Genomic DNA, 15,083 nt, shown 5'->3' with positions numbered 1-15,083 from the left:
AGTGGTGCTGGGCTAGGCCAGCCACCGCCTCTCCACTTCCTGCCGCCAGACGCTCCGGATGCACTTCCGGCGTGCCTTTACCTCCTCTTGCGCTCTCATGTTAATGGCGGGTGGCGTCTGCTGAGGAGAACGCGAGTAACCGCTCCCGGCACAGGGAAAGCCTCCCTGCCTGCCCCATTTCCTCTCGCCGCCAGTATTCGAGCTAGTCAGCATGTCCGTGGTGCCGCCCAATCGCTCACAAACCGGCTGGCCCCGAGGGGTCAACCAGTTCGGCAACAAGTACATCCAGCAGACGAAGCCCCTCACCCTGGAGCGAACCATCAATCTGTAAGTGCGGCCTGGCCTTAGCGCGCTGCCTTCGCGGGCACTCCCTTCCTCTTTAGCGCTCCTAAAGACTCCAGATCTTCTGGCGCGTCCCTGGCCCTCGGCGGGCTCCACGCCTCCCCACCATCTCCAGTCCCGCTCGCGGACGCGCGCTTTTGAAGATCCCTCGGGGCCCTTTCCTGGTCCTCGGGCGCCACGGGGTTAGAGTCCTACTTGGGAGGAGGGTTTTCCTTTTCTGGAGAGAAGGCTTGCTCCCCTGCCCCTCCATTCAGTCATTCTAGGAAAATCCCAGTTTGTTTTGAACTCACCCCCTCCCCAACGTCTCCAGAGGTAACCTACTGGAAAATGTGTGTTTATTTTTCCTGTCCAAGGTTTCTGTTTTCACATCACGTTTGTGGTATTGTTTTTGTGTTTTTTATCTGGTATGAATGGTGTAATGTATCGTTTTTGCAGTTTTCACTTTTCTGTAGCGGTAAGCTTTCGAGATCTCGGTATGAAGCTTAGGTTTAGGTTTTTTCTCTTAACTGCTTAATTGCATTTGGGCTCTTGAATGCAGCACATTTTATTCCCGTGTTCAGAACTAGCTGGCTTACCCTATGCATTCACCTGCGGCATTGACTGCCGCAGCGACCGGAGTCAACCACCGCGTAGGCCCCAGCTTAGGGTGGATTCTGTTAGGGTTGGGCTTTCATTCAGACCGTGGAGGGGACCAGCCTGCAGCCCCAGAGAATCCACTGTGGCCTGCGTTTTTATTTTCAACACTTTTCTGTTTAAGGCCTTCAAGCCCTTGCGTGTTGATGTCACTCACAAAAGTCATCTTGCAGTGGCGGGTAATTGGCGTTTGGGCTCTGTCTTGATCAAGAGACTGTCAGAATATCCTTTTTCTTTTCTTTCTTTTTCTTTCTTTCTTTCTTTCTTTCTTTCTTTCTTTCTTTCTTTCTTTTTTTTTTTTTTTGCTTTAAATAATATCTTAGAGTTTGTGACCCACCGTGGTGCTGACCCTAATGGAGGAAAGGAGCCAGTTTATACTGGTCAGTATTTATAAGGTACAAGAATTTACTGATACTGGTGTTTCCATGAGAAACTTTAAGTGTTTCTCTATTTTACATTCAAATAAATGAACTTATTCCCTTCAACAGTGATTTGAAATGGAAAAGATGGTGGTTGTTATTGTTTTTATTTGGCAAAACAGGTGCTGGCTTGGAAAGTTAGATAATAAAAATGTTAGGTTTATTAAATCTGTAGGTAGATAGTGGTGTATGTACAAGCTAATATCTCTAGCTATTACATTAGCATAATAGCAGTTTAATTTCATATCTCTTCTTCAAAACATCTTCATAAGATTTCCATGAAGTGGAAAAGGTAATTTTTTTTTTTCTTTTCATGTGAAAGCACAGCTTCTGGATTACTTTGGTAATTAGAGCTAGGGCTCACGGTTTTCTCTTGAGTTAACTTTATTCCTGGACCAATTTGCATCGAATAACTACGTAGAATTAACTTGGTGAAATGTTTTTATTTTTGCCCCATTAAAGTTATGGGTTGATGGGGATGCCTGGGTGGCTCATATAGTTTAAGTGTCCAACTTTGTGGCCAAAGTCGTGGTCTCAGGGCTCTTGAGTTCAAGCCCTGTGTCAGACTCTGTGCTGACAGCTCAGAACCTGGAGCCTGCTTCAGTTTTCTGTGTCTTCCTCTTTCTTTGATCCTTCTCTGCTTGTGCTCTCTCTCTCTCTTAAACATAAACATTAAAAAATTTTTAAAAAGTTGTGGGTTGATGAATTTACAGAACGTTTCCTCTCCTGTATAAATACAGTATTCAGAAAAAAAATCACTGATGTGAACTCATTTCACCAGGGTGCATTATAATCTAACTTGAAAACAAGTCCTCTTCCCCACAATATACTTTATTTTAGGAAATATTGCATAAATACCTACTTTGTATCAGGCACTGGGCATAATGCTTGGTGTACAATGGAGAAGTCCCTGCTTTGCTAACTGAAGAGATGATGGAAAGTAGTGGCTCATCTTGTAGAAAAATAGGTATTAGTCTTTAACACCTATAGTTAATAGAATTTCTGATTAGATTGGTAGAGGAGTCCTAGGGAGCATTAGCTAGGTTGTCAATATTAGTATGGCAGCCATGATAAAAAACCAGGGGAGTATCAGACATCCAGGTGGCCACTTCTCTAAGCATTTGAGGGCCTTAAGGATGGTGTTGTCTATAGTTGAAAGTTCAAGTGTGGGTAGCAGCTTGATCTAATGGAAGCTCTGACTTTATAGTCCAGAGAGCTGGATTCTAATCTTTGCTGTCACATTAACTAGCCTTGTAACTTTGGACAAATCCTGTGTCTCTGAGTACAACATATACACTTTTATACCATAGTTTCTTTATCCGTGGTTGGAATCTGTCATGGTAAATTATTGTCTTCAGTTCTCACATGAGATGTTTGTCTTTGGATCACAGGTACCCTCTTACCAATTATACTTTTGGTACAAAAGAGCCCCTCTATGAGAAGGACAGCTCTGTTGCAGCCAGATTTCAGCGCATGAGGGAGGAATTTGATAAAATTGGAATGAGAAGGACCGTAGAAGGGGTTCTGATTGTCCATGAACACCGGCTACCACATGTGTTACTGCTGCAGCTGGGCACAACTTTCTTCAAATTGTAAGTGTCACTGGAAATTAACAGCAAGACAACTTTTAGGATTGCTGTTTTATGCAGCTTTGGAATACAGTTTTAGACCTTAGTCATTTATTTCCGCAAACACTACTGTTAATGGAGTCTTCAGAAAGAGGAATTCATAAGTCATTTTCCTCCAGGGTAGTGCTCATTTATTGCCTAATTAGAAATCTGCATGTGTCTGTATATTGCTAATAATTGAGCCTGATAGAAGCCCTGTACAGCAAATAAGTCCAAATTCAATTTCTAGGTATCATTGTAGCATTACCAAGAACAATTGATATTATTTCTTTCTTAGGATGAATAGTGTTTATTTTTCTTAAAATGACTTACATATTTATAGATAACTATTTAGTTTTATCATTTAAACTTATAAACCTCTCAGTATTATACATTTAGTCCACAACTATTTGACCAGATTATACCAAAAAGGTCAAATCCTTAGATAGGAATTCTTGAAAAATGTCCCATTTTTCAGACCTAAAGAATGTGGTCCACTGCCTCTCTGGGCGAATGTCCCATTTTTCAGACCTAAAGAATGTGGTCCACTGCCTCTCTGGGCGTTTCTAGAATCCATTTTCACCAGATAGCTTCCAGAGAGAAGAGATTGGGATGGACTCATGGCCAGCAGTTATATTTGTTATGTTACACGTTTTGTTTGTTTAAAACTAGGGTTTGTGTACTGTTAGTCTGGTGACTTAATACAATGAATTCAACTTTCTAGCACATTCTTTCCCCTCCCTTTACATTTGTTTGCTTTGATTGCCTTAGCCAACATTGAAATATGTGTTATTCAGTTACATGATAGAAATTAAGCATTATTTTTTTTCTTCCTGTTACCCTAAAATTGTATTAAGTTGAAAGCTGAAATTCTTAACTTTTATACAGACCTGGTGGTGAACTTAACCCTGGAGAAGATGAAGTTGAAGGACTAAAACGCTTAATGACAGAGGTATTTTTCCATTTAACCACTTTTGCAGTTTGATTCTTGCCCTGAATACCACCAACTTAATGGATAATTAGGCTTTTTATCTCTTGTGGAAAGGATAAATTTATTTTGAATAGTTTTCAATAAATAAAACATAAACAACAGTGTTACTACAATGTTTAATTTCTGCAAGTTGATCTTGTGCTTTATCTTAACTTTTTTTGTTGTTGTAATGTTGTCGTAACAATAATGGTTAATAAAAGCCAACATTTATTGAGTACTTATTGTGCTAGGCACTGTTCTGAGTGCTTTACATGCAATAACTCCTTCAACCATCACAATAGCCCTTGGAGGAAGTACTATTATTAATCCCATTTTACCCATTGGGATACTAGGCCCAGAGGTTCAAGTAACTTGCTTGATGTTTATAGCTAGTGTGTCATGTGGCTGGAGATTTGAATGTAGTATTATTATTCCAGTGTAGACCGCTATAGGGTTTTGACAAGAGAATGATTACTGTTAAATACCTATTTTCGTTTTTGCACTTTTATCTTTTAACCTTTACTCAAATTGTGCCACCTTTTAAAAGCACTCTAATGTCTGCCTCTAAAGACTAGGGGCCAAATGTATATAGATGCTCGAGATTTTGAGATTGCAGGTTGTTTTCACTTTTTAGCATGCAATCCTTCCCTCTTTAATTGCAAAACTAATATACGTTTTATGCCAAAACCTTGGCAGATACAGAAAAGCAGAAGGAGAAACAAAGCTAAAATCACCTGTAATTCTACCACTTTGACCTACTGGTTTATCTTTCCAGTAGTTTTTCTAGTGCATTGTAACTTTTAAATATTATGCTGTGCTTCCATTCATATGTGGTTGATTGGACCTAGTTGCTTAGCTCCTTCTCAAAACTCCACCAAAAAGGAAGTAAAGAGTTTTTCTTTTTTTATTTAAGATATAAAGTCAGTAGGATTGAAGGAGTGTAAGATGAGACAAAAGCGAAAAATTTTAGGAGCTAGAAAGCAGATGGGCAAGTCACATCTGTCTTAGCAGAAACTCTCAACAGGAAGGTAGTCCAGGACCTAGCACTACAGAGCAAAAGGTTGAAGGATTGGAAGTGCCAGGTGCCCATGAAAGTGGGGGCATGCATGGACTGAAAACTGGGTTGATTGACAGTTTGTATAGGACATATTTCTATATCTAGGTCATCTTCCCCACTCTGTACAGTTAGACAAAGACTAGCTGGTGATTGATTGTCAGTAGCTATTCACTCAGAGAACACTAAGCATTGAAAAAGTAGAGGAGATGAGAATAAGTGAGAGTTTACATCCTCAGTAGTGAGACTTCTAGACTTCTACTAGACTCATAAAATGGTGACAACTAGGCTTACATACATACTCTGGGCTGAAGGTTGGAGGTTTTGTTTCTGGAGAAAGTGGCCAGTCCAAAACAAACAAACAAACAACCCTCCAGATGATAGTATTTGAGAATCTTCCCAAAGAACAGTGTGATCCTATCACAGAGGGGTGATAGTTAAGCATCTTATTGCTTTACCCCTAATTGTGAGCCAGGCTTTTGGAGAAAGTGTCTTAAGAAGAAAGAGAGTAAAAGAAGCAAATGAAAGTCAACAGAAAACTCAGCAACAAAATTATGACTCGTATTTTTGGTGTGATGAAAGGAGATAGCTCATGTGTGGAACACTGTGCCATAAAAAAGACTATTCAGCCAACAAGAAAGAACCCATGATATTAAAATGTTAGCAGAAACAAAAAATTCAGTAGAGGGTTAAAAGATTGAATTGGCAAAATCTAGAAAGTAGAATGAAAAGGTAAAACAAAGGTAAGAAAAGACAAAATTAGTGGGTCATTCTAGAAGGACCAGAATAGATTATAGATAAATAGAACAAAGGAGGAATAGCAAAACAATAACTCAAGAAAATTTCCCAAATTCAAATAACATGAGTTTTCAGATTAAAAAAGACCTATTGGCCTTCCCTCTATAATGAATGTTAAAAGATCCATGCAAAGGCATATCATCATGAAATTTTATTTTTTTTATTTTAGAGAGAGAGAGCATGTGGGCAGAATAGAGGGATGGTGGGGGAGGGAAGAGAGAGATAATCTTAAGCAGGTTCCATGCTCAGTGCAGAGCCCAACACAGGTCTCGATCCCATGACCCCAGGATCATGACCTGAGCCAAAATCGAGTCAGATGCTCAACCAACCGAGCCACCCAGGCGCTCCTGAAATTTTAAGTACGTAAGGATAAAGAGAAGATCCTAAAAACTTCCCAAGTTGGGGAGGGGAGGAGAGACAGGAATTAAATCCAAAGCATCAAAATTAGAAATGGTATTGTCTTCCTAGAAATAACACCGAAGGTAAAAGGTCTGGGAACATGCCTTTGTAATTCTGAGAGAACATGATTTCTGTCATAGAATTTTCTGTCTAATCAAACCATAAATCAAATGTGCAGGTAAAAAATTTATTTCTAGACCTACAGTTTCCAGAAATATATCTCTTGTACCTTTTCCCAGGAAGCTCCCGGGAGCTTCCTGGGAGGGTGTTCACCACCAAAATGAAAGAAAAAAAACTAAGAAGATACAGTATTCAGAATATAGAGAGAGGATCTAACAACACAGGAAAGAGGAAAAGGGAAGTCCTAGGCCTCCAACTGTGAGGCAGGGCTGATAACATATACAGAGTGGTGTAGGGTATAGAAAGTCTGTCAGTGGGGCGCCAGGGTGGATCAGTTGGTTGAGTGATGTCGGATTTTCGATTTTGGCTCAGGTCATGACCCTGGGGTCATGGGATTGAGCCCTGCATTGGGCTCCAAGCTAGATGTGGAGCCTGCTTGGGATTCTCTCTCTCTTCTTCTCCCTCCCTCTGCTCCTCTCCCCCAGTTGTGTGTGTGTGCTCTCTCTCTCTCTCCAAAACAAAACAAAAGTGTCTTAGGAAAAAATGAAAGTGATAGAAAATTTGATGTTTTGAGAAAAAATTTAAATTCTTGGGAGAATGTGGAGATGAAGTAGTGATAGTGAATGATACGGATATATGAGATAGTTATTAACTCTGAAAGAAAAGGTTAGTTGCGTAGTAACAAAATGTAATTACGGTTTACTAAACACTCTGGTGTGTCTGATTCACCTAGTTACAGTAATTTAAGTACTGAATATAAACTTAATCAAATGGTGGAGGAGAAAGTATGAATGGAGGATGTAATTTTTGAGATCCAAATTCTCACCCACAGTAGAGGGTGTTAATAGTTTTTTTTCTTTAGGTTTATAAAAACATAATAAGGTAATCAAAAAATGCCAAAAAGAATGCATTGAAAGTGTAACTGTAGTGGAGAATCCTGATAAACACTACCTCAGTCGGGTGATCAAGAGTAACATCAGTGAAAAGTCCTGCCGATAGAACGTGCCCTGATGTGATGTGATGAGAATGGTACTTTAGCTCTGTGGTCTTCCTCTCCAAACTTCCCAAAATCTATAATCCCAGTCTAATTGAGCATTTTGCAAAATATCTGATCAGTGTTCCTTAAAACTGTGAAGATCATCAAAAACAAGGAAACTTTGAGAAACTGTTACAGTCTATGGGAAAAATTGTGCATAATTTAAATGTAGTAGCTTAGAGGAGATTCTGGGACTAGAAAAGGACATTAGTTAAAAACTAAGGATATCGCAATAAAGTATGGGCTTCCAGTTGATTATAAAGTATCAGTATTGGTTCCTTAGTTGTAACAAACGTCCTGTCCTATTATGAGATGTTAATAATAGGGAAAACCGGGTATGGGATATATAGGAAGTCTGTAGCATCTTTGCATTTTTTTTTTTTTCAGTAAATCTGGAGCAGTTTTTTGTTCGTTTGTTTCAAGTTTTTAAATTGTGATTAACATGTAGTATAATATTAGTTTCAGGAATAGAAGTTAGTGATCCATCAATTGCTCATTACAACAATAATAACCCATCACCCATTTGTCCCATCATCCTGCCTACCTTCTCTCCAGCAACCCTCTGAAACTTAAACAGTTTATTTAAAAACAAGGGGAATGCTTGTAAAAATAGAGGCAAGTATTGGAAAACAGCTAAGAGTTGAAAGTTGTAGCCAGTGGAAATTGGGAAAGTGGGACAGGGAACTTCTCATGGTAAACCTTGTAGAACCATGTTCGACCAATAAAAATGTATGGAGTGTGATTTTGATTAGAATAACTTAAGTCTAATGTAATGCTGCACAGATTTATAAAAATGAGAATTGTGAATTTGGAACACTTTTTTCTATAATTTAGGTAGGTGGGTGATTTACATAAGCCTCAGCTTGATTCTGGAAACACTGTTGTATGTATGGCATTAGCTGATGTAAGTAATTCATCACCTTTGGTTTTCCATGTGTGGTCAGGATGTAACAACAGATTCGTTGGTCCTGTATAGTTATGTTGATGCTAGATTGCCATTTTGGAACTAATAGTGTATGTCTTGGGCCAAGTGACACAGGTAATATTAGATAAAAAGTCATAAAGAGGAAATCTATATTTTCACAAAAGAAGGATATAAATGGATTGTTTATTGGGTGTCTTATTTCTTTTTAACAGATACTGGGTCGTCAAGATGGAGTCCTGCAAGACTGGGTCATTGATGACTGCATTGGTAACTGGTGGAGACCAAATTTTGAACCTCCTCAGGTCAGTGCTCATTTATATTTGCTGGGCATTTGGGTAAGTAGAAAACGAATTTAATTCTAGCCATTTGAAAAGAGTGTAGTAGAATTTGACTTGAAATTTTCTTTTCTCTCTCCTTAATTTAGATAAAAAAATGAAAAAGCCAAGCATTTGTTCTTTTAAAGGAAAATTTCAAACATACAAAAGTAGAAGGAATAGTGATAATACATTAATCCCGTTACCTGTCATCCACAGGTTAACAGTTAGCAACTCATGGTCAGACTTCACCTGCAACCCCCATTTCCCCTGCCCTCACCTTGGATTATTTTGGAGCAAATCCTAGGTATCATTTGGAATGTAAATATTTCAGTATGTATTTCTAAAACACAAGGGTCTTTTTAAAAACACGACCACAATACACATTCTCACATTAATAAATTATTCTATGAGCTCATTAAATATGTATATCCCTTGACTAGTTTCAAGTTTTATTTTTATTTTGTTTTCTAATTTGTTTAAATTAGGATAGTCTCTTAAATCTCTTTTGGCTGGTTGGTTTCCTACTTCTTTTTTTCCTTGTAATTTATTTGTTAATGAAAGCAAGCTATTTAAAGTCTTTTGTGTTTCCATTGCTGATTGCATCTGCCTGTTGTCGTTGAACATGTAGCTCTTTGGCTTCTGTGCTATAAACTGGTAGTTAGATCAAGAGGCTGGATTTGGCTGATGAGGGAGTGCAAGGCTTACTTACCATAGGCAGTATATTGTTTATTGCTGCGTAATAAATGATCCCCAAACTTAGCAGCTTAAAACAGCAAACATTCGTTATCTTCATTTCTCAGGTTCAGGCATCTGGGAGCTGCTTAGCTGTGTAGTTCTGGCTCATGGTCTCATGAAGTTATGGTCAGGTTGTCAGTGGGATTGCATCCCCTCCAGGCTGGACTCAGGCTGAAGGATCTAATCCCAGGTTCACACATGTGTTTGTCAGCGGGCCTCTCCTCCTGGACTGTTGGACTGAAGGCTTCAGTTCCTTGTTGGGTGTTGACCCTAGGCCTCTCTGTTACTGTGAGAGCGTCTCCACAGTGTAACTCCCAGTAAGGCAGCGGGCTTCCACTAGAGCTTGAGATCCGATATAGAGATAGTGACAGAGAGAGTGCTCAAGGAGGAAGTTGTGGTCTATTATAACCTAATCTTGACCGTGTCATACCATCACTTACTTCTGTATGCTATTGGTTGCACAAGCCAACATGGTACGTTGTAGGAGGGCACTGCACAAAGGTGTGGATACCGGGAGACCGTGGGGGTCATCTTGGAGGATGGCTGCCACCGATGGTATCATGCACTTCCATCAGAAGTTTTTTAATGTCTGGTTGTCTCTTTCTGTAATGTTAGTGGCTCATTGATAATTGTTTTTTGGGTTTCATTACGGTTGTGGTAGTTTTATTAAGGAAAACTTCTCTCATCAACTCTTTGGTTACCATGAGGTATAGTTTGTATAGGAAAGAACAGATGCGTCTTTTCATAAGAATGAATGAATTTATTAGTGTCCTCCAAAGATGTTATTCAAGAGAAAGAATAAGACAAAGACTTGGGTACAGACATTTTGTTTGGGAAGTGATCCCAGAAAGCAATAGACTGACGGGAGAGGGCAACCAGAAACAGCAATAGTCGAAAAAAGAAGGGCACATAATTGATTTTATTATAACTGGGCAACTGGATCCTGCTGAGGACTGTGAGGAACCATGTGGAATGTACCAAATTGTTCCATTAGAAGGATGGAAGACTGGAGATTCATACCCCATTGGATAGGGGTTAAATTAACTCCCTTGCACTTTCATGTTGAGTCTGAGCATTGGTTGATTTTTGAGGGCTTTGGAAATGCTTTGAGGCTGAAAAGCAGAGACTGAGACAGTGGCAGCAAGCTGGGAGCTTTCTAGCACTTCCCAACACAGCTGCCCTGAAATCTGAAGTGGGATGGGATCTGAGGTGGGTGATGAGGGGCACAAAAAGTGTGTTTCATTGACCTTTTAAAGTGTCATATGACCTCATGGATTTAAATACATGTGTTGTGTTTTAATCCATTGTAATGATTGATGATGGTACTGATGTCCAAGTTTTCTCACCTTTAACTGATGAGAGCCTCCGATCCTGAATCCTGTAGACAAGGCTCTATGACTTGGATACCTTCTTTGCATTATGTGGTGTTCCAGGTTAAGAATCATACAAAATATCAACCAAGTAAAGATTAGGTTATTATGTCTGTCCTCTTCCTTCTGACTCTCTAGTATAGCTGAAGGATAGGAAGATAAGGCGCTGTGGAAGCTGGTGCTAGTACTCACTCCCTGAGTATTGTCCTGGCCTTAAGAAAGTATCCGCTATCTGGAAATAGTGAAGTTCTAGTCCAAAGATACATGAAACAATTATTGTAAACTTTTTATGGTTTCTTGAACATTCTTTGATCGAACTGGAAGCTCAGTAATAAAAGTTTTCCAGGCTACTTTCTAAATGCCCTTATTTCCCCTACCGAAGTGCTAGGACAGTTACTTTAATTCACTGAACCCTAGGGTTGGCTCTGCTAGCATGAGGTGTAACGCAGGTGTTGTGTGTAGGTGTTACGTGTTTATTTAATACACTTGGGGTAGTGGTTAGGTGTCGGTGGGAAAAGAGCATGACACCGTCTCCCTGTCTTTTTGTATAAAGTGCCCTTGGCTTAAAATAAACACCAAGAGGAAGACTGGAGAAGAAAGGCTTAAAAGAAAAGGAACATGTAGCCATAAGTAGAAGAAAATTGGGGTAATTAATGCCAGTCACTTTGGTTTGGTCATGGTGCGGGAGCTTCTGTTTCATGTGAACCACAGGTCTCCCATAGCCTGTGCTATTCAAACTACTACTTACCTTTTTGTTTGTTACTGCCAGTGCCTGGTTTTCATGATCATGTAGGGAGCCTCCAAAGCCTGGGATGGTTGTCTTCGTTCATCATACTTTAGGGATGGCTGTGCTGTGTAATTATTCTGACTGGAATACTGAGATAATCCAGTGAGGGGTAGCATAGTGGGAAGTAACAGGCTTTTATAGTGTGATGACGGTTGAATAGATGAGGTTGAATCCTGATGTCACTACTTACTTGTGTAATCTTGGGAAAGACCTTTAGCTTCTCAGTGTAAGTTCTTACATTAAATGTGGGGGATATTACCTTCTTTTGGCTGCCTCTGTTTTATCCTACTCTCCCCTTATATCTGTTTTCAGCATTTTTCAATTGCCCTGCCCTCAAATACAACTCCCAAAGCCAAAGTAGATTTTTCTGAATGTATTATGGGGAGGTGCAGGAGAGATCTGTATCCCAGACTTTTAAAATTTGCTCTGTCAAAATTCTTTCTGAGATTGTAGCCTCCCCTCTCTAATTTTCTTTAGAATCTCTTAAGTTCTCCAAAATATTTTCTGCATTTTCACAAGCAACTTGATTCTCTCCAGCTGATAGGACTCCCCTTCCACTGCTCGTCTGGTGTTCCTGAAGCGTGCATCCGGTGTGTGTGTGGCATCATTGGGGGAGGAGCATCTTGTCAAATGCCTCACGGGCCATATTTAAACTTTTAATATAGCAAATGTGTCCACATCAGAATTCTAGAAAATTGAACTTAGTGATTTTTTTTTTTAAAACTTTTATTAGAACAGTACTTAATGTCAGACTTCATTGGGTTGTAAATTTCTCAAGCTGTAAATCCTACGACTGCATATATAATTGACTTGAATGGTTTTCTACTTACTACGTTGTGTTTATTAAGCATTTGTCTATTAGAACATCTGTTAGGTACTAGGTTTTGGTAAAGGCCAGACTAGAAGGGGTTCTAGTTCTCCCAACAGTATACATTGTATTGGGAAATAAACATATAAAGAAATAATTGAAACCACAGGATACATGTTAAGTAAAATTGTGTTGGGATTATGAGAACTTAGTCTCTAAAGGTTGATATTTGATCGTAAGATATGAAATGGAAGAAGTTGATAAATAAAGGTATGGAGTTGATTAAGGGATGTCTTGGCAAATACAAATTCTCTTTTGCTATTTTAGTATCCGTATATTCCTGCACATATTACAAAACCTAAGGAACATAAGAAGTTGTTTTTGGTTCAACTTCAAGAGAAAGGTAAGTTAGTTTGTTTTCGAAAGCACCCACCTAAAAACTTTTGTAGAGTAATTTCAAGAATACTTCTATTGGTGTTTTCTCCACGTTCCTTAAAATTTTGGATTTATTCTGAAAATAAAAGCACATACTATGTTTGTACAGAATTCACTAGTTTTTCTTATAGGTGTGCCAGTCATGCTATAGGGGGGAAAGTAAATTTAACTAGAGCATAAAGTGCCATTTGGTGGCATTTTGAAATAACTCTATTGATACTCACATTGTAACAAACTGAAAATTTTAGATGATCGATGAACTGATTTTTTTTAATACCATATTTAGATCTGTTGTACATTTTAACAAATAATTATTCCATGTCTTAAAAATGGAATTAATAAATTATAAACCCGAGGCTCTGCTCTTCTCCTTGTTCCCAGGGCCAGCACTTCTAAGGTGCTCTTACTTGTTAGCAACATGAACTATGAACTTTGCCCAGAAGATACAACCAAAAAATGTGTTAATGATAATTACCTTTTTCCTCAAAAGTCTCTCAAATGTAAAACCAGTGAGTGATGAATTTATGAATGAAGTAGAAGCAGTGATTGTATAAGAATTTATAGAAAATGAATACTGTTTTATTTTATTTTAGCCTTGTTTGCAGTCCCTAAAAATTACAAGCTTGTAGCTGCACCATTGTTTGAATTATATGACAATGCACCAGGATATGGACCCATCATTTCCAGTCTCCCTCAGCTTCTGAGCAGGTATAGAAAGTTGAACATTCTGTGGCTGATTAGTCTGAATTGCCAGATTTAAAATATTCTGAGCTGGTTGAGAAGGGGTAATTATGAATTTTGGTTTTTAAGGAAACTAACACGTAGATGGATTCATAGTTCATGTACAAGCCATAGAGTAAATATGACTGACTAAAAAGTGTCCCCAGACTCCTCAAGTTGCAGCATGACATTCTTGTAAATACCAGAAGTGTACCAGCGGTGCTCTTCCCCAAATCTGATTTATTTTTTTTTTACTGTTAAGATTGAAGTCTTCATTCAAAGAAGAGATGGTAAAATGGCAGTCAGCAGTGTATAATAAAAACCAGGGAAGTCATCTGTATAAAAATGTGGAGAATTGAATCTCTTGGTGTAATATGTTCTCTTTCGTCTTCAAAGCCTGCTATAGTTAGGCCTATTGGGTATGTGGGATTAAGTCTTGAATTTTGACATACATGGAGGTTTTTTGTGTTTCTTTCGGCAGGTAGAGTGATAAGTGCATTAAAAAAAAAAGTTGGCTTGTACTGTTTGAGGAGCCTTCTATGGATAGGGATCGCAGAACAATGTGGTGCCTAAGAATATAGATTCTGAGGGCAGTGTTTGGATTTGAATTCTACCTTTAATAACTTCTGGCAGTGTGACCTTGGACAAACTACTGTTTGCTTGTTTCTTCACCTGTAAATCAGGGTGGTAGTCCCCACTTCATAGAATTGTGAGGAGTGAGTCAAATGATGCATCTGAAGTGCTTAACAATAGTGCCAGGCGCCTGGCAAATGCTGACATAAATATTCGTTCAAAAACATTTCCAGTAGTGATTTTGGCTTTCTGTGAAACCTTGTTGATTAGGAAATTGGTCTTTCTATTTTGTTACATGAATCAAACTTTATCTATTGCTCCTCTTGGTCTGATGATGGGTTAAAAGTTGAAGTATGACATAGGAAAAAGAGCCCTGACATCACTTACCAGGTATCAGGAACTGTGCTGAATGGCAGAGTACCATGAGGTATAAAAATTTTCCTTCCCGCAAGGAACTTGTTAGTGGATAATCAATCACATGTACACTCTTAAATTTTGTTTTTAGTTGTAAGTATTTAACAACACTTATTTAATGTGTAAGATCAGACAAGTGAGAGAAAAGTATGTCTCAGTATAGAAAATGCCAATAATGTCAAAGGAGGGCAGAAATGTTCACATTTCTTTATCATCATCTAAGGTAAAAAACTTTGTAAATTATGCTGTTTTTAATAAAGATATTGTTCTTTCTAAAATTCAGGTTCAATTTTATATACAACTGAATTCCTGCACAGTGGAGAAGTAAAAGAAGCCGTCTCTGTGAGCACAGCTATAACACATTGTAGAATAAACATGGTAGACAAGGTTTTTTTTGGTTTTGTTTTGTTTTGTTTTTTATCTCGTCCCCAATCCCTAAGTTGCTACCTACTTTCTGTTTGAATAGTAAAGTTAATATGAAGAACTAGATAGTGGTGTAAACAAATGTGATAAAGTTTAATTTACTTTTGGTTCTACTCCTACTTTTTGTACAACATTAAAGAGTATGGACTTCTTTCTATTTGTATTTTTGTTTTTCACATTAAACTTGGAAAATTCTTA

General features: G+C 38.5%; 1 protein-coding gene across 1 annotated transcript; it reads left to right on the top strand.

Annotated features, from left to right (window-relative positions):
• Positions 1 to 63: 63 nt before the first annotated feature.
• NUDT21 (nudix hydrolase 21) lies at positions 64 to 15,083 on the top strand. The gene is made up of 7 exons (XM_058709634.1): positions 64 to 327; positions 2,786 to 2,986; positions 3,890 to 3,953; positions 8,516 to 8,605; positions 12,648 to 12,723; positions 13,349 to 13,463; positions 14,746 to 15,083. The coding sequence occupies exons 1-7, from the start codon at positions 212 to 214 to the stop codon at positions 14,765 to 14,767; spliced, it is 684 nt and encodes a 227-aa protein (XP_058565617.1). The 5' UTR covers positions 64 to 211; the 3' UTR covers positions 14,768 to 15,083.

Source organism: Neofelis nebulosa, chromosome 17 (genome assembly GCF_028018385.1).
Source record: "Neofelis nebulosa isolate mNeoNeb1 chromosome 17, mNeoNeb1.pri, whole genome shotgun sequence".
Lineage (NCBI taxonomy): Eukaryota > Metazoa > Chordata > Mammalia > Carnivora > Felidae > Neofelis > Neofelis nebulosa.
Note: the sequence above shows the minus strand (reverse complement) of the source record. Positions and strands in the feature narration are given on the sequence as shown.